The sequence below is a fragment of the Pararge aegeria genome, chromosome 13, assembly GCF_905163445.1.
Source record: "Pararge aegeria chromosome 13, ilParAegt1.1, whole genome shotgun sequence".
NCBI lineage: Eukaryota > Metazoa > Arthropoda > Insecta > Lepidoptera > Nymphalidae > Pararge > Pararge aegeria.
This window is the reverse complement of record NC_053192.1, coordinates 11,161,368-11,179,097: the sequence shown is the minus strand read 5'-3', so window position 1 is coordinate 11,179,097 and position 17,730 is coordinate 11,161,368. Positions and strand designations below refer to the sequence as shown.

The 17,730-nt window shown below is 35.3% G+C and overlaps 2 protein-coding genes across 2 annotated transcripts; one reads left to right on the top strand and one right to left on the bottom strand.

The window, feature by feature from the left end:
• The first annotated feature begins 202 nt into the window (after positions 1–202).
• Positions 203–14,740, top strand: LOC120628576 (mediator of RNA polymerase II transcription subunit 1). The gene is made up of 13 exons (XM_039897012.1): positions 203–524; positions 1,450–1,583; positions 2,393–2,516; positions 3,047–3,163; positions 3,668–3,806; positions 4,974–5,220; positions 5,907–6,036; positions 6,135–6,257; positions 7,613–7,793; positions 8,475–8,709; positions 9,162–9,319; positions 9,423–9,840; positions 10,168–14,740. The coding sequence occupies exons 1-13, from the start codon at positions 366–368 to the stop codon at positions 12,743–12,745; spliced, it is 4,743 nt and encodes a 1,580-aa protein (XP_039752946.1). The 5' UTR covers positions 203–365; the 3' UTR covers positions 12,746–14,740.
• On the bottom strand, positions 14,103–16,283 carry LOC120628578. The gene is made up of 2 exons (XM_039897013.1): positions 15,933–16,283; positions 14,103–15,445 (listed from the first exon to the last, which is right to left on the bottom strand). Exon 2 carries the CDS (start codon positions 15,438–15,440, stop codon positions 14,817–14,819), a length of 624 nt encoding a protein of 207 aa, XP_039752947.1. The 5' UTR covers positions 15,441–15,445; positions 15,933–16,283; the 3' UTR covers positions 14,103–14,816.
• Between the last annotated feature and the right edge of the window lie 1,447 nt (positions 16,284–17,730).

Genomic DNA, 17,730 nt, shown 5'->3' with positions numbered 1-17,730 from the left:
TTTATAAGCTTCTTTATTTGTTAATATTTTATTTGGCGTTAATGCTATAAAAACTTCGTTAAATTTATCATCTGTGGCAGCAAATAGTCGCATGAAATCGTTATGTTAGTCTGTGATTGTCAAATTTGACAGTTAATTTGCGATTGCTACTGGGAGCTATGAAATTTTAATTTAATCTTTATTTTAGCCATAAAATGTTAATTTATTATAAAGAAAATCTAGTTTCTAAGTTTAATTTGCGTTGCATATTTTCTATTCATAAGATTAGTTATTAATCTGTTGTTGATGAACATTGGGATATTTATGAACTGTGTTATCAATTTGTGTTTGTTGTTCTTGTACAAATAGATAAAATTGTTTTAAATATGACGGATAGTAAAGCTCTTGTGATGGCGACAGCTAGCGCAATGATGGATAAGTCGAAAGAACTGCAAAAAGAGATTTTAATGGAGAAACTGAGATCCAAGACATCACAAAATAAAAATTTAAGTGAAACTTCCAAAGCTGTTCGTATGGCCATGCTGGTGAGTTAGTTGATACAGTCCCCAAACTTAAAATTCACACACTAATTTATCAAATATGTATATCCAAGAAAGCCAGGGTCAACTTACCCTTTTAACCAATTGTTATATGATACATATGTACTGAAAAAGTATGCCAGCTCATAGCAATAATTCAGCATCACTATCATCTTCATCATCATCATTATCAGCCGATTAAAATCCAACTGCTTGGCACAGGCATACTCCCTCAAAAAATAGGGTTGATCAAATTAGGTTTGGTAGTTATTATAGCCTGGACTGACAGATTACATGTTCTCTGAGGCACTGGAGGACACTGGCAATTTCCTTACTCCAGCTTAGTACTATGAAGTTTTCAAGCCTAAGCCTAAGCCTTGGCAACTCATAGTCAAACTATCTAAAGAATTAATTGTTGCTTCCTGAATTATATGCAGATATTGGCTAGATGTGATAGAAATGCTATCATATATAATCTATCACGTCTGTGCACTAATGCTTAAATATAACAACTCTGCACTTTACCCAAAGAAGGCACCTAGGCTATCCTTAGTAAGTATTACTGTTTCTTACAGTACTAGTTACTGGTTGGGAGCTGTAAATAGTCATACATAATCAAAATAAATATGAAAACATAATCCCAATGTTAATTAGACGTAGTTAAACAAACAGGATCTAACCCACAAAAAAAACATTATATAATTAGTGCAATGTTATGCCACATTTATTTGTTAGGCTATTAAAACCTTAAAAGTACCTTAAAGTGAGGGCAACTTTTAATGAAAGTTAATATATATTAATTGTATTGCTGATGTTGATATATCTAGCTAAGTTAAGAATAAAGAATTATTTTAATGAACTTTTGTTTTGAGATTTCTGGTGATTTTTTACGCTTATCCCTTGAATGGAAAATAAAAGATTTTTATTGCAGGATAAAAGATGGGCAGTAGACAGTGCTGATCGTATGATTCTACAAAAATGCCTTGACAGCTTACAGCATTGCATCAAAGTTAGCTCACTGCAGAGTCTCATTGAGAGGTTGGAGTGCCTGTCAAGACAATTGGGGTATGTGTAAAGATTTTCTGAACGTAAACCAAGATAACTTTCACCTTCACCTATAGTCTAATCTAAACAAACTCCAGAGAAATTAAACATTATATTTTAACTAGTAAACAGAAATAGTTGCAGTTTATGATTATTTTAACAGTTTTCGAACTTTGAATAACATTGTATGCTAGTGGGGGATTTCATCTTGTAGCACATAAAGAAAGCTTTTTATGTCTGCAAGTTTTTTATAAACTGTTCCCATTTAAAGTTCCTACTCTAAAATGTTTTTATAAGAAGCAATTCTTGTAAGGGAGTACCTTACAAGAATTGCTTACTTACAATCTAATAACATTAATAGTATTTGAGTAGTACATCTGTGATGCAAAGACATAAATTGTTGAAGTATTGAAACCTAAAAAAATTCAATCATTACTAGTTTGACATGGGTATTGAATACTCAATAAAGGAAATTCTTGACCTACCAATGCATACATTTCAAAAATGTGTAAAAACGCATCTAGTACAGCGAGGTTACTATACATTTGATGAATTCCTCAATGACAAGGTAGAATGGAAGCAGCCAGCCTAGCTCTCATCTCCCGCAAGATAGCAAAATGATTCTAAATGTTGATGTTGGAAAAGAGCAACTACTGAGTTTCTTGCCGGCTCTTCTCGGTAGAATCTGCTTTCCGAACCGGTGGTAGAGTCACACAAACATACATGCTTGACGTTTCAAAAGTGCTTATAAAGTAGGCCTACTTGAATTTGAATTTTCAATACTCATGTCAAACTAGTATATTTTATATCTACATATGTATTATTTTCAGGTTAAAATTTGTAGTGGGGACTTCAGGTGTCAATTTATTCATATCATCCGATATGTTTTATTTGGAAATATTAGTTGAATCCTCGGGTAATGTGAAAGATGTTAAAATTCATCATGAGGGCAAGGTATGTTCTAAATATAATTATTATTCAGGGTTCACATTGGCTCCATCGTACCAATTATTATGAACAATCATATAACAAGTTTTAATTACCTAACTTCATAGTTCTGGAGAAAAACTTTTTACTCGAACATTAATTTTAAAAAGGTTTTCAGTAAAAATATCTCATATGCTATAAACATGACATTGCTTACTTGTAAACATTTTTACTTGTAATATGAGAGGAAGCTGTGATTTGTCAAGATTTTTATTCTGCTAAGGCATACCATATGGCATTCATTGTTTAGGTTTATTTTAACATTTTAAAATGGCAAATGATGTTCTTCACAAAGGAACACGGACATATTTGCGAGTTTGATGTAGGCACACCTTGTAACCTTTTTTCTTTGAAGCATGGTGTGGATGGTTTTAGAGAATGTAGATCCATTACCATCATAACAAAAAAACAGTAGTACAAACCAGTCTACACTATGAAAGTTATTATCTGCTTGAGGAAAAAATTGTACCTCTCTGATTTATGTTTAAATTTAACAGATAGAGCAACAAAGCTGTGAAGAATTAGTGCAATGTATATCACGAGGGGATTTTGCAGATTTCACTGCACAACTGGAGGGCCTTACTGCTGTATACCAGTTGAATGCTGAGAAAAAAGTAGGTCATCATATTCTTAATTTATAGGTGTTACACCTGATGTGCCTGTCATTATGCCCTACCGGAACACAGTAATGATGCTTTTAGGCAGGAATAAGCATGGTGGTATTCCTTAAAAGCTGCCTAACTATTTCGACTTTACGCTATGTTCATTAATAAAGCCGTGTGTCTTTAGAACTGCTGTCCAGCTGTCCTGGACAATTCAGTTACCTCGAAGTTGCCAAGTGGCTGTCTCCATACAAAACACATAATTCGACAGCTGCAGTTGTAAACCTATTGCAAATTTTGTATGAAGATGTCAGGTTTCCACTGGTTAACAACTATCAAAAAATTTACTGGACGGGAGGGATGTGTCTTTAATGGGATTTGTGTAGAGATTTCCAAATACAGCAGCCTTGTGCAACTACTTGGGTCCAGCATTTGTGAATATAAGTGCAAGCAAAACATAACATTTTTAATGAAATTTAGTTACCTCTCTGACATATAACGTTTGTCTTATTTTAGGTAAAATGCAAAGCATTCAGTGCACTACAAAGTTTGGAGGAAGATTTATGTACACTAAGACAGTTGCAAAGTTTCATCAAGGACCCCTGGGCTCAGGTCCATAAAAGTCCTATAGGATTCCTACAAAAGAGGAGAGGGGGTAAGAAAATAATACCACTTGGCAATATATACAGATCCTTGAATGCTGGGTATAATGGAAGCTCATAGGCATAGTAGTATGGTTGGATGACCTTTAGTTGTTTCAATCTGAACAACATACTTTTAACTGAATGTCCATAATCTAAAAACAAGATTTAGAAAATAGTCTAAATCTATTTTACTGTGATTCTTAAATTTTAAATGTTTAGTTAAGTTTTATTTTAAGTCCCTATGAAACCTTTATTACTCTGTGTTTGTCTATCTTACATTATTTAAACCACTTTCAACCATAGGCATAACAAATTGTTAAGATTGTGGTGAGTCTTGTCAATGTTACTTTATCTCAATAATTCGAGCCCTCATTGATCTGTGGCATCATCTATCGATTTGGAAAAAAAAATAAGCTTCGGCCCGCGACTGCGTCTGCGTAGACTTCAGAATTGGGTCTAAAGTTTCGCTTGTTAACAATTTTTAATCTTACCACGGGAACTATTATAGAAATTACATGTCCTATTCCATAGCATAGGTGACATGCGTAACAAATTTTGAAGCTATCTGCCCGCGGCTTAGCTCGTAAGCAATTTTCAATTTTACTTCGGGAACTACTTAAGTAATCGGGATGAAAGGTTGCCTATGTTATTTTCCATGTTATCCTCAATGTCATATCAGAGCAATGTGATTTGTATTGTTGCGCTCTGAGTGAATTCACGAGGATCGCAATGTGGGTTATTTGTTACCCGAATAGGTAATTAAATATTATAATGTTAAGATTATGTAAAAAACAAAAAAAAGCTACACTATCGCATTAGGTTTAAGTATTCTGTAATGATAGTGTTAGAATAAGAATATAAATAAATAAATAAATAAATGTTGGCATGCCAAATTTCATCCAAATCCGTTCAGCCGTTTTTGCGTGATTCAGTAACAAACATCCAAACTTGCACATTTATAATATTAGAAGGCATATTCCAGAAAAGGCATCCAAAAAATCAGAAAACATTAGTCCGTAAATGTTTCAGAACAGGAATAATTGCGGACAAGGTAATAAACATAAAGTTTTCTTCCAAAAACTTTCTTATATTTACGTCTTCTGTTTTTAATAGGCTCCTGACAAAATGCGCCAATATATTTTGTTTATTACCTAATTGTTATATCTTTATTCTACCAGGTCATGCATTACGTCTAACATACTTCGTATCACCATATGAATTATTGGACAAGGACAAAGGTCTTCAACCTCTGACAGTGGAGTTACTAACATTAGGAAAGCCATCAGGCTCAAGCGGGCTAGCATCGCTTGTGGCGCCCTCTCATACGCCGATAGGACATTCAGCGACGGTTCTTCTAGAAGGATCTACAGCGAACAAGCTTCAACTGTCGCCTATCATATCCAGTGCTCAGAGGCCTGGGAAAGGGTAAAGAAATTCATTTACTTTTACTCCATTAACAAATAAGATGAATTGATTGAGTATTTATATTTATCATTGTAATATATATAAATACACATAAAATTCATATCCATAAAATCAAGTAATTCAACTGATAAATGTATTTTTTAACTAATAAAATATATGTCTTATGTGTAAAAGTTTTATTTGTAAAAATTTAATGACAAATAAAAACATCCAGGATTTAAAGTATTAAACTTACTAAACACTAATGCCCGTTTTAACTAACGACGAAAAACTAGTATAAGGGTCTTACAAATAAACATGGTATAACGTTCGAATAATTCAGTGTTTTATGACGCTCTTGAGATTTGATGGATTATCTCAGTTGATTTGTAACATGACACTGAATATCTTTATATATTTTACCCCATTTATTTGAAAGACATCTTGTCCTATGGCATTTAGAAAAACGATGAAACCTTTTTGAATATTTTCTCTGTATGTATACTGTGACTGGATTTAGTGGGACGAATAAAACAAAAGTTTGGGCAGGGGACTTATAAAGAGGTAAAAGAGTGGCCCATGGATAGAGAAGGTTGGATAGGGCTACACCTACTAGAGCTTAGCTCTTCAGTTCAGTATATTGTGCATGACCGTTACTGTATAAGTTCTTGACTTACGTTAAACTAATTTGGCCTTTTTCATTTCAGAAATGGCCCAGTTTACTCCCAGTTGATGCCACAGAATAGTGCGATGTTACCAGCCTGTTACACTCTCAAACTTTCCCAACCCACGCCTTTATGTGCGGGTCTTGCCAAACTCATTCATGCAACAACTGAGGTAGATATACTCAATGTTTCGTATGAATTGTCATAAAGTCAAAACTATAATGACACAATGTCATAAATTTAATATGTAAATTATTTTTTGTTTTAAAGGTTGAAGTGGCTGGTGATTGGGCCAACGCTAAACCAATGTTGGGCCTGGTTGCCCAACAAGCATATAACAAACTTGCTCCTGGCAAAATAGTCGAGTTGAATCTCAGCAAAGGTCTTTTTGTGGTAAGCAGAAAGCATTTTATTAAAGATATGATTGACGACTGGTGCAGTGGGCAACGACCCTGCTTTCTGAGTCGAAGTCCGTGGGTTCGATTCCCACTACTGGAAAATGTTTGTTTGATGAGCATGAAAGTTTTTCAGTATCTGGATGTTTATATGTATATTCTAAGTATTTATGTTGAAGGTTGTCTGGAGGAGATCGCTTCAAGCGATAAGGCCGCCTTTGTGCATATGTAAATTATCATTTATTTATTTTTGTTAACCTGGTTTTATATTTGTATGTGCAATAAAGACTTTTTCTTCTTCTTCTTATGTTTTCATAAAAATATTTATCAGTCATCTTAGTATACCATAACACAAGCTACGATTACTTGCGGCTAGATAGCGATGTGTGTAATGTAGTATATTTTTTTATTATTATTTCCGCTGCGATTATTTTCCTTGGAACTAGCTCTATACCCAAAATCTATTTGATTTGGTGCTTTGGCGTGGCCGAGAAATAAGGACAAACAAACAAAAACACCTTAACATTTATAGTATTAATCTATTGGATGCTTTCTCAATCCAGTCAACTAATTACCTTATACCGCCATCTGTTAGAATCTTATCGAGCTAATAGATAATAATGACTCTTTGTAATATCATAAACAAATAATTCGCATGAAAATAATATCGCTATTATAAATTGAGATATAAACTATTCTGTCTCTTAAGTTGGACCAAAAGGCACATTTAAAAAAAAATCATGGAGTTGTTTTAAATATAATGGAGACCATTCATCTCAAACGCTCAAGTATTACGAAGGGCCAAATGCCAACGGAAACTAATGACGACCGTCATACAAAGGAAGGTTTAGTTTTTCGATCTCCTACAGAGAGGATCCCTGTTCGAGTTTCCAAGGTTGATCCTTGAAGGGAAAATAACAGCTAATAATATATATCACATGCATATATTATTTAGTACACTATATTCATATCATGTCTTTATTATGTTTAATGTCATCTTTCACTAATTTGTCTTATAAAATGTAAATTTTTGATGTTGGAAAAGAGCAACTGCTGAGTTTCTTGCCGGCTTCTTCTCGGTAGAATCTGCCTTCCGAACCGGTGGTAGAGTCACTACACACGGACAGACTTGACGTTTCAAAAGTGCTTGTATTAGGCCTACTTGATATAAATGAATTTTGAATTTAATAAAATTTTGAATTGAATTTATAGTTATCCATAAATTATGTAGTTCTATCTAGTTAGTGTAAGTAACTGCCGTACTAACAAGATGTAAAATAAATAAATAAATAATACCGCTCTCATCTCACAAAAGATAGCAAAATGATTGCTAAACTCTATTTGTACCCACAGAATCTTCCCGAGCAGTGGCAATGCTATTTCCTGTGCGAAACGCGGCGACTTGACGGCTGCGTGGTTAACAGTGTTCCGTTCACTCACTCGTCGCACGTGCCTCCATTGCTAGCTGCCTTGCGACAGCAGGCCCTTTTCAACGCACTCATCGCTAGTTGTGTACGATTGCAAACCAAGCAAGGTAATGTTTTCAAAATAACCTTTACCTTTATAAAGAAAGAAAGATTTTTTAATTGATCTAAATTCATTTGGTACATGAGATAATTATTTTCAGGGTTCGAAAGAAGCAGATTTTTATAATAAATAGCAGGAATTCAGATTTGTTTATATAATATATGCGATATGCAACGTGTAAATATATAAAAAATATATATCCCTATCCCTACTAATATTATAAATGTCAATGTAAGTTTGTTTGTTACGCTTTCAAGCAAAAACTACTCAACCGATCCTCATGAAACTTTGTACACATATTCTTGGAAGTGTTAGAAGTAATATAGGATACTTTTTATCCCGACAATAAGCTTGGTTTCTTTGGGAGAGGGGATGAAAGTGTTTGACGATTTTACACCTTAACTCCGACGAACTATAACCGATTTAAATAATTATTTTTGTACTATAGAGGTTATAATATGAGTTTAATTTTGCCCAAAATGTGGTTGGAGATAGAGAACAGAACTCCTCAGCAGACAGCGGCAAACCCCTCATTTAAGGCGACAGCGACGCAGAATACTTTAAATTTTTTTTTTTAGATCTACAACTAAATTTAATGCCAGATCAAAAAACAAAATCAAAAGCAGACGAAGTCGCGGGCAACAGCTAGTAACTAAATAAAAGTATATTTATTTATTATTTCCAACAGTAATGGAGCTAGAAACTGTTCTAATGTTCGAAGTGAGTGCGCTATCTTGGCAGCACATATCAATAACCTTAGAACATCCATTGGACGAAAGCATGGCTACCGTGGAATTGGAACTGGCTGATCCGGCGGCACCTCGCGCTTCGGTGTACGCCCTCAACACTCCCCCGAGAGATCACATTGATGACTATATTACCAAGGTCTTACAGAAGAGTCACTCCATACCTATCACCCTTAGGTAAAAGTTGTTCTATTTTTTATTCGACGCGCTGCTGAACCAGCAGGGTAATTACGTATCTCACGACAAGAATAAATCTAGCAAGCTTTGCTGTCAAACATCACTTTGGTATTTTTTTATTTTTTTTTGTATGCAAAAGTGACGTTTGGTAGCAATGATTGTCTTGCTTCGCTACAACTCGGTCTGATATTTGAAACAATATAGCGATATTGCGGAACGGTGATAGCCTTGTTTTTCACATTTCAGCCGTCCGTCAAAGACTGAAGAAAAATGCAGACCTATACTTGTTGACTCAAATCCATCCTTATATTGTATCATATAGAGCGACTAAGAGAATATATCAGAAAACTCTTCTGTACTACTACCATTGTATAATGTTTTACTACAATATGCGGACTTATTAAAAAAGATAACTAAAGATAAACTCTCTAAATACTGTATGAATTTTTTAGGTCTCTCGTCAAAATCTGGGAGCGAGAAGCGGCAACAAAGCAGTTGAATGGCAGCTACTCAGCTTTGGAGTCAAATTTTAGCTGCGGTATGGGGGGCATCGACCCCGGGGGTGACGTAAAACAAGAACCAACAAATGTCAGCCATCCGCACCAAGGCGGTGAGTATAATAAAAAAATATATAAAATCTAAACAGCAAATGGGACATTTAAAATTAAAGCATAATAGCAAGGCTTAATTGGCATGAAAACATCAATTCACAGGTTCCTACCTATCCGAGCAACAACACCATCTCACAATGCTGTGCCAGGATTCTAATACAAGCGATTCAAAACCGCAGGGTTCCGAAGAGCGTAAGTCAAAAAAGCGGAAATCAGACACTTGTCTGTGGCCATCAGCCCAAAAGAAGGGTAAACCGGGAATGAACGCATTGATGGACTCAGACAGTGAAAGTGATAATTCTGACGGCTACGTTAACGAAGATGAAAATACCATGAACAGCAACTCGACAAACGACGATGTGGAGATGGAGGGTCGGGAGTCCTCGGTTTCGCAAAATGAGTTCGCTTCGGATTTAGAACTTTCTGGAATGGATGCACAAGATGCGCTCGGTGGGCAGGACAACAGAACATCGTCAGATATGGACAATTCAAACGATGGGGACGTGGAAGATTTAATCAGGTATGTTGTATCAATCTTGCATTGCAGACAAAAAACAGGCTTAGTGCGAGTGGTTCTTGTATAAGAAGGATTTCGTACCAACTTTTCAAACAAAATGTTTTTTAACTTTCCCAACTTTACATAAACCTTTAATTTTCAAATTTATTTATATTCATTAGCCGTTTTTACGTTTATTATTTGATACAAGGGCAATATAAATAATAATACGGATCGGTCATGGGACGGGTGGACAGCGGAGTCCTAGAAATAGAGTCCGGTTGGCATCCTTCGATTACGGAATCAGGAAAAATCCCTAATCCCTAACTTTTTAAAATATTATTGTTTCAGGAATTCTTTTCACAAGTCTGAGCACAAAAGGCAAAAATTGAAAACTAAGGAGTCCGAACCGCGGACCAGAAGCACATCATCGTTACTTCTAGATCTTACAGATGGAAAATCCTACATGCCATCGTCTGTGAGCATTACTCCGATAGGAACTGGTTCCTCTAATCCACCTAATTCTGTACCTGGATCTAATATATCGTCGATGCTATGTCTCGATAGAAGACCTGGCATAGAAATAATACCTATCACGGCTGCTGCGCCAGCCGCCTTGCCCAGTTCTATAACTATTACGCCCATAACGTCCTCCCAGGTAAAGTCCATGGACGATCGTATAAGATCTGATAAAAAATCAAGCAGATCAGGTGAAGAGCGTAGCAAGGAGAAAAAGAAAAAGCGACGGAGGGATGACTCCATGGGCCCACCGGAAAAGATTCCTCCTAAGCAAGATCCGCTAACTAAACCTGTGTCTGTAAGTATTAAACCTACGGATGGATCTCCGATGCGCTCATCATCTCCGAACTCAATTTTACGAAAATTTAGCCCAAGCCCTACTCACGGCAGGTCTGTATCAATTACGAAATCTCCAAGCCCAAGTAGTGTTAAAAGCATAGGTAAATCTTCAGGAACATCCAGTCACCACAGTAGTCCTAGACATTCACCGGTTCCAAATAGCCCAAAACATCTTCCTGGATACTCGAGTCCAAAAAACCACAGTATCTCTTCACCAAAACATAGTTCCTCTAGCTCAGGTAAGCCAAGTATGTCTACATTAAAGTCGGCAACTAGTGGATCCCCATCCGGTAAATCCGGCACGACTGGGTATGATCTAACTAAAAAGATATCTAAAGACAGTTATGGGTCGAGCTCAGTTCCTTCGAGGGATAAGGAAAAGAAACATTCCAGTTTGTCTTTTTCTAGTTCAGATAGGAGCAGTCCTAAGTTAAAAAACCCAATCAAATTAAAACAATTAGAAATCACTCCAGTCACTTGTGATAGTCCCGTGACTGAACCATTAATATCTCCACCAAATATTGAAGTGAATAAGTCAAATGCTCCCAGTCAAGCTCGTAACCGTAAAGGCTCCCTCAGTGCTGTAATAGATAAATTAAAATCTGCTCAACATTGTGGTACAGATTCAGAACTAACTGTAAAATCTACTCCCTCGAGCAGCAATAGTAAATTTTCAGATCCAAAAACCAGCGCAACAAGTAGTAACTTAAAGCTAGGTGACAGTAAAAATCAAGAGTACATGGTTAAACCTAGCTTAGATGGTATGAAAATAACTATTAATAAAACAAGATCCAAAGAGTCATCCTCAAGCAGTAGTTCAAAATTAAATTATTCCAGCTCTGGTTCTAGTAAACAGTCATCACCTCAACTAACTCCTCCAAGTCAGGGTTCTCCTAAAACACATACTGGCTTAAAACCAGGCGTAATAAGTGGGCCAGCATCCAAAAAAACCCAAGTTATGCAATCTTCCAAATCTGCTAGCCTAAATGCTGTTTCAGCCGCATCTAAAGCAAACATGAGTCCGTCAGATCAGTCTGTTCCAAAAGTGCCTTATTCTAAATCATCTAGTAGCAGTTCCGCTGGTATTAATTTATCTAAGTCAGTGTCTAAATCCTCAGGCTCCCCCAAAAGCAGCAGTTCAGATCTTGCAAAAATTATCAGAGAAAGGGACCGTGAAAAGGCTAGGACTAAGATAATGAGCAATACTGACAAATCAATTTTTTCATCTAAATCAGAGCGACATTCTAGTCCTAGTAGCTCAAGAGATGAGGTTGACGGAGATCGATACAAAGGTTCAGCTAAAGATGCTAGCTTTTTAGTCGAAGGCCTAATTAAGCCTCTGGATACCAGTAAATTCCAAATACCTAAATTAAAAAATCAAAATACTCCTGATAAAAATAGCCCAGTATCCCAGTATGATAGTCGATCTATGGTTAACGATTTTACTAGGTCTATGGATCAAAATAAATATTCTTTTTCCCACTTTGATAATCCAAACAGAAATGTGGATGCTATGCAAAAATCTGCATATCCTCTTAATGTACCAAAACCATTATTAAATATTGGAGGCGTAAGTCCAAAAACGATTCCTCCAAGCAAAAGCGATCAATCTGAATATTCAAAGGTTTTATCTGATAATATTGGAAAAAGTGAGAGCCCTTTACGGACTAAAGACGATTCCAAAGAGAGCTATTCTGGGTCGTATCCTCTTATGCCACTAGATTTTAAAACTGAGATGGCCAAAGGATTCGCTGCACCGAAAGGAAGTTCCGAAGATAGAAAAGGTGCCGATTCGTGCATGAAACCTCCAGCAAGCGGATCAATTGCGCGTAGCGGGGCCACAACTCCTCAAGAGGCAGCCGAAATGCTACTCGATTTTTCATCTTCATCCGGTAGTAAAGTGTCTGGTATGGTGGCCGTAAGATCGGTTTACCCTGCTTCCCCAGCCCTTTTGCAATTGGCTAAAAGTCCTGCACCTTCACCCTTAGTTGCGCCTTCGCCTCATTCTAATTCACCTTGTATTACGGATGATGAACTTATTGATGAAACAATGGTTGGTCCCGGGAAATAAAAATAACGTAAAGCTTGTGTTTCGTGACAAAAATTACGCGGAAGTATTACATTGAATATTCCGACTTTTTTTGATCTTTTGACCACCGAATTTAGACAGCGAAAAGTCCGAAGAAAATTTACCTTACCGTGTTATTGGATGTTATGCGGCTCAATTACATTTTAATTTGCAAACATTTCATATAAAATATCCAAATCCGTCCATCTGAGATATTGTTTTTGTAAAAGTGTAACTATTTTTACACAAGACCTTCATAACTTTCCCTAAAAAAGAAAACTTGAAATATTTATGTTTTTTTTATCCTAATGAGTTGTATAAAAGAGATACGACTGATTATGAATGTAAATTAATTGTAGAAGAGAAACACTAGCCTTTCAAAACATTGTATATATAATACTTAGATATATTTAAAGCTAATCATAAATTACGGGAGCAACTTCATGTAGCAGTTTTTATTAATCCCTTTCAAATTATTATAGATAATAGAGCATTCATGTATATAATAATACTGTATTAATATACCGAGCTTCACAATACTTTACTGTCACAATTTTAATAATATCAAACTAAAATGTAAAGTTATAATTTTAACTGGCGATTTTTAACAATATTGTTAAAGCATTATTACTCTGTAAATTATTTATTTATTTGAAGAGACAGTTTACGAATACTCATTTAGGAACTAGAATATACGTTACATAAGAATTAAAAAGATCGCTATTAAAGGTAACCCATTCCAATGGTAGCGATTTTTTTGTAACCTTACGTAGAAATCCTTAAAGATGTGTTTCCTTTTAGAGAGTGTATTATGATTATTTACATTTTAAGGGGCTGTTATCGCCTAATAACTCTTCCACCATTTTTTTGGCTGGAATCGATACTGGACTTTGATATTTTTGTACTAGTAGAGCTTCCTATGACCGGCTCACCCGGAGAAGTACTACCGCCATGTTTTTTCTGCTGCCAAGCCCCTTTGCCGTGTTCCGGTATAAAAGCGCTGTTGCCTGTGAGAACCGCACTTTGTAGAAGTTATTCCTTGCATTTCCAAAAAAATCTAAATTCAAAAATTAAGTGTTGCTTTGTATATACGCAATGGTTTTCCATTTAGATTGATCTGTCGACCATTCACGACGACTAAAAGTAAAACTTTGATAGCTAATATATCGGAAACATGACAAACCAAGAGATTTTTACTCATGAAATACTTATTCTTATTGATACTAGCTGTTGGTATAACCTTATATACTTACTCCGATATTGAATAAAATAAGAAATAAAAATGACAGAGTAGCCAGGCAGCATACTAAAATAATCAAACCACTTATAAGTTCTGCAGATATAAACGCAAACATTTTAATTGTGTGATTAAGGTAATATAATTTCATGACACAATAATCAAGTTCCCTTCAGTGGAATCGAATTAATATCAACTGTTTTTTTTTTTCGAAATAAATACAACCTAGCCTAACCTTTTTTATTATTAAGTGTGGTAAATGTTTCGTCAACATATTTTCCCTGTTTCTCATTCTATTCTATTTAATCACAATTTCGAGGTTGTCAATTAACATTTCTTACTGACCTTTAAAATTAACTTAATTTCTAATAATAATCACAACAAAGAAGTATTGTTGTGTATGGCATAATAATATATTTACATAAATTATAACTTATTTTTAATTGTTTAAGCTTACTTGTATGCGCAATCATTATTTATATAGTTATGTTTTACATATTATAAACTATTATTAAAAACTATGTTCTAAAAAAGCAACGTAACTGACAAACTGCCATGGAAATAATACAATTGTTGTAAGAATTCTTTGTGTTCTTAAGTAAAATACTAAAAAAGTAATAATCAGTTAATTGTGGGTGGATGTAAATAAATATTTAAGTAGATATTAGTACACAAATCTGATCAATGAATTGATAAAGCATTTTAAAACATGCAAATACGAGGTAATTAAGGTTTTACTAATAAATGTATTTGGAGCCATATTTGATATGTTTTTTTTATTTAGAGTATACATTTTGTACTATATATAAAATTAAATAGATTACACTTATTTTTATGTTAATAGTAATAATATCTTAGAGAGCTTGGGCGATAATAACTGTAATATGGATAAAAGAAATAATTTCTTCTGCTGGCGTAGGGTCTTCTGTTATACCTTCTGGTAGCATACTGTCTGCGTGGTGTATGCTTTTGTTTTTTACGGAATATAGGAATAGGCACAAATCCAGCGGCCGTTTGCATGATCTCGTTAGGGTCCTTAGAAATTAAGTCGTTGTAGTAGTAATCACTTTCCTTTACTAATTCAAAGTCATCTTCAAGACTTGTATCAATTTGTTCTTTTAAATTAAAATCATTATTAAAATAATCTTGTTGACTATTATCAATAGCTTCTTTAAAATCAATTAGACCCATTGAATCCTGGAAATTTTCTCCAATAGCAATTTGCATGGTTTCTTCAATCGGCAGATTTGGAATAATTGTCTCACCGTTTACATTTGTTTCGATTCTCTCTGGTTCAGTTTGGCTATTGTTTGAAAGCGTTTCGTCGTGATTCGTGCTTGAGTCATTACTTTCGGACAATAGCAAATCCTTATCGGCCACAGTTTGTTTTAAGATGCTATTTGTAACGACGAAATCGAACCCTATTGTTACTGCGAACACTAAAATTATGTAGCTCTTCATTTTTTCTGAAACAATGAAGATAAGACGAATGTCAAAAATGGAATATTGAAGATGAGGAAAATTTGGACCTTATATTACAAAATTTTCTGGGTCAAAGAAAGGTGACCGTTGTTTATGACACAAATACTAAGATGATAATTGTATCCCAATTTAGACCACATGACAGTATCTTAAACAGAAAACTGGTCCGCTAAATGGTTAACGACCTAAATATAGGTTTAGATGTTGAATGGTGAACAAAGTAATGTACTACACATCACTTTTATCAAACATACTAAAGTGGTTCAGTCAACAACTTATATAACAAAAAAACCGTTGCCGTTGTATACCTTGAATCTCAACTAAACTAAATTGACAAGTTGCTAAGCAATGCTATTCTTTTCACAATGTTTCCTATGGAAAAGGATTACCCTTGTTTTAGGACTTTCAATTAAGATTAATTCAGAAATGCGTAGATAACAGATGTGAGATGTAACCATTTATTTAACTTACATAATGCGAGCACCGCACTTGACTGCGAGTTGGTTGGTATCTTCTTTGAGCTTGATAATTTCTTCTCTGTGCTTGAGCTTTTTCCCGCCTTTCCTTTAGCTTTTTCATAGCGAATCGCGGTAGAAACGGATTCTGCGATTCAGCGGTTTCCATCATTTCACCATCTGACACGTTCGCTACATAGTTTCCTTCATCGATTGGTTGAGATTGATTTTGAATGACAAAAAATAAACATATAAGCGTAAATATACAGAAAAACTTTGCGCTGAAATCCATTTTAAACTCAATTACTTAAATTGAAACTGAGGATTCGAAGGGTTGTGAAGAGTATGGAAGCTAATCCCGATATTGATGCATGATTTCTTGGTGCCTCATTTTATAGGGAGTGCTTAGTCCGGTGACACACATTACTGTGCATTTGTTTACAGTATAAATGTGTTTTAGGAAATGTAACGGATCATACACTCGCTTCCAATTATCGCAGCCTCGTTTCTGGTTATAGTCCGATCCCTACTCTTGAGAACGGTAAAATGTTTGATCATGACAGATCCTTCAACAAACAGGCGAAATTAAGGTCTGATCAAATAAGCAACTTGAGAGCAATTCGCTAAGTTGCTTTCAAACTGAATTCTTAAAATAGTGGATCCTCAATGGGGAAAGAAATAATATATCTGTTAATTTTCAAGAAATTCGCGCATTCAACATGCGCTTTTGCTTGGGTGGCTTACTTACCTAACGTAGTAGTCAAGCGGATCCGACGTCTGGAGCTCGAGTCCTTACCAAATCCAAGACCCTGTGTTTGTTGATGACACCCTCGAGTGGTTTGGAACTCATAATATAGAAGTTTCCATTCCAGCTGTCAAGTCGACGATGATGTATATGATACTGTAAACAGGGATTGATGGCACTTTACGAGACATCCGACTTGGTGGACACTGGCCGCCCATTATAGGGCGAACGCTGTAGAGGATCAGAGTTGTGAGATCGACCGCACCATCTTTTGTGAATACCTACGAGCAGCGGGTGCGATGGCTGAAATGTCTTCATGGATATCCAAACTAATATTATAAAGCTGAAGCGTTTATTTGATTGAACGCGCTAATCTCAGGAAATACTGGTTCGAATTGAAAAAATCTTTTTGTGTTGGAACTTGGAATATGTACCGGAGATCCGTTAGTAGGTATGGTATATGCACAGCACATCCCAGTTTCTGGCATCAGCTGCATATAGCACTGGATGGTATGGTACCTACGTTATGTAAGCCGCCAACCCTGAATCGATCATGGCGGATCGAAACCCTTTAACATAATGATGATGATGATGAATCACAACTAATAAGAAGATACGCAGAGTATGAAAAGTAACTTATACAGATTTTTTCTTACAAAATATGGACAAAGCCACGGAAAAACAAGAGTGGAATATAAACTTGACTATGGATTGTGCACAAGTTTACGCTTAACAGTAATAAGCCGAGTGACGCAGTCAAACAGATAAATCGGTAATAAAACGAGAATATTACAAACAACCAGAAATTCTTTGAAATTGGAGCTATTATTGAAGTGCGTCTATAGTAACTATTGTGGGTACTGCGTACATATTACCAACTTATTTATATTTAGAATGATGTCTAAATATAATCACATAGTCAGTTCATCAGACCGCTTTTATTTGGGACAGTTTAATTAAAAATAGTTTACCTATTAATAGGATATAGGTATTATTAGGTAGTGCGTGTACCCACTACACTTACTATTTACTATTACTACTCTATGTACTTATTTTTTTCTTTACCTGT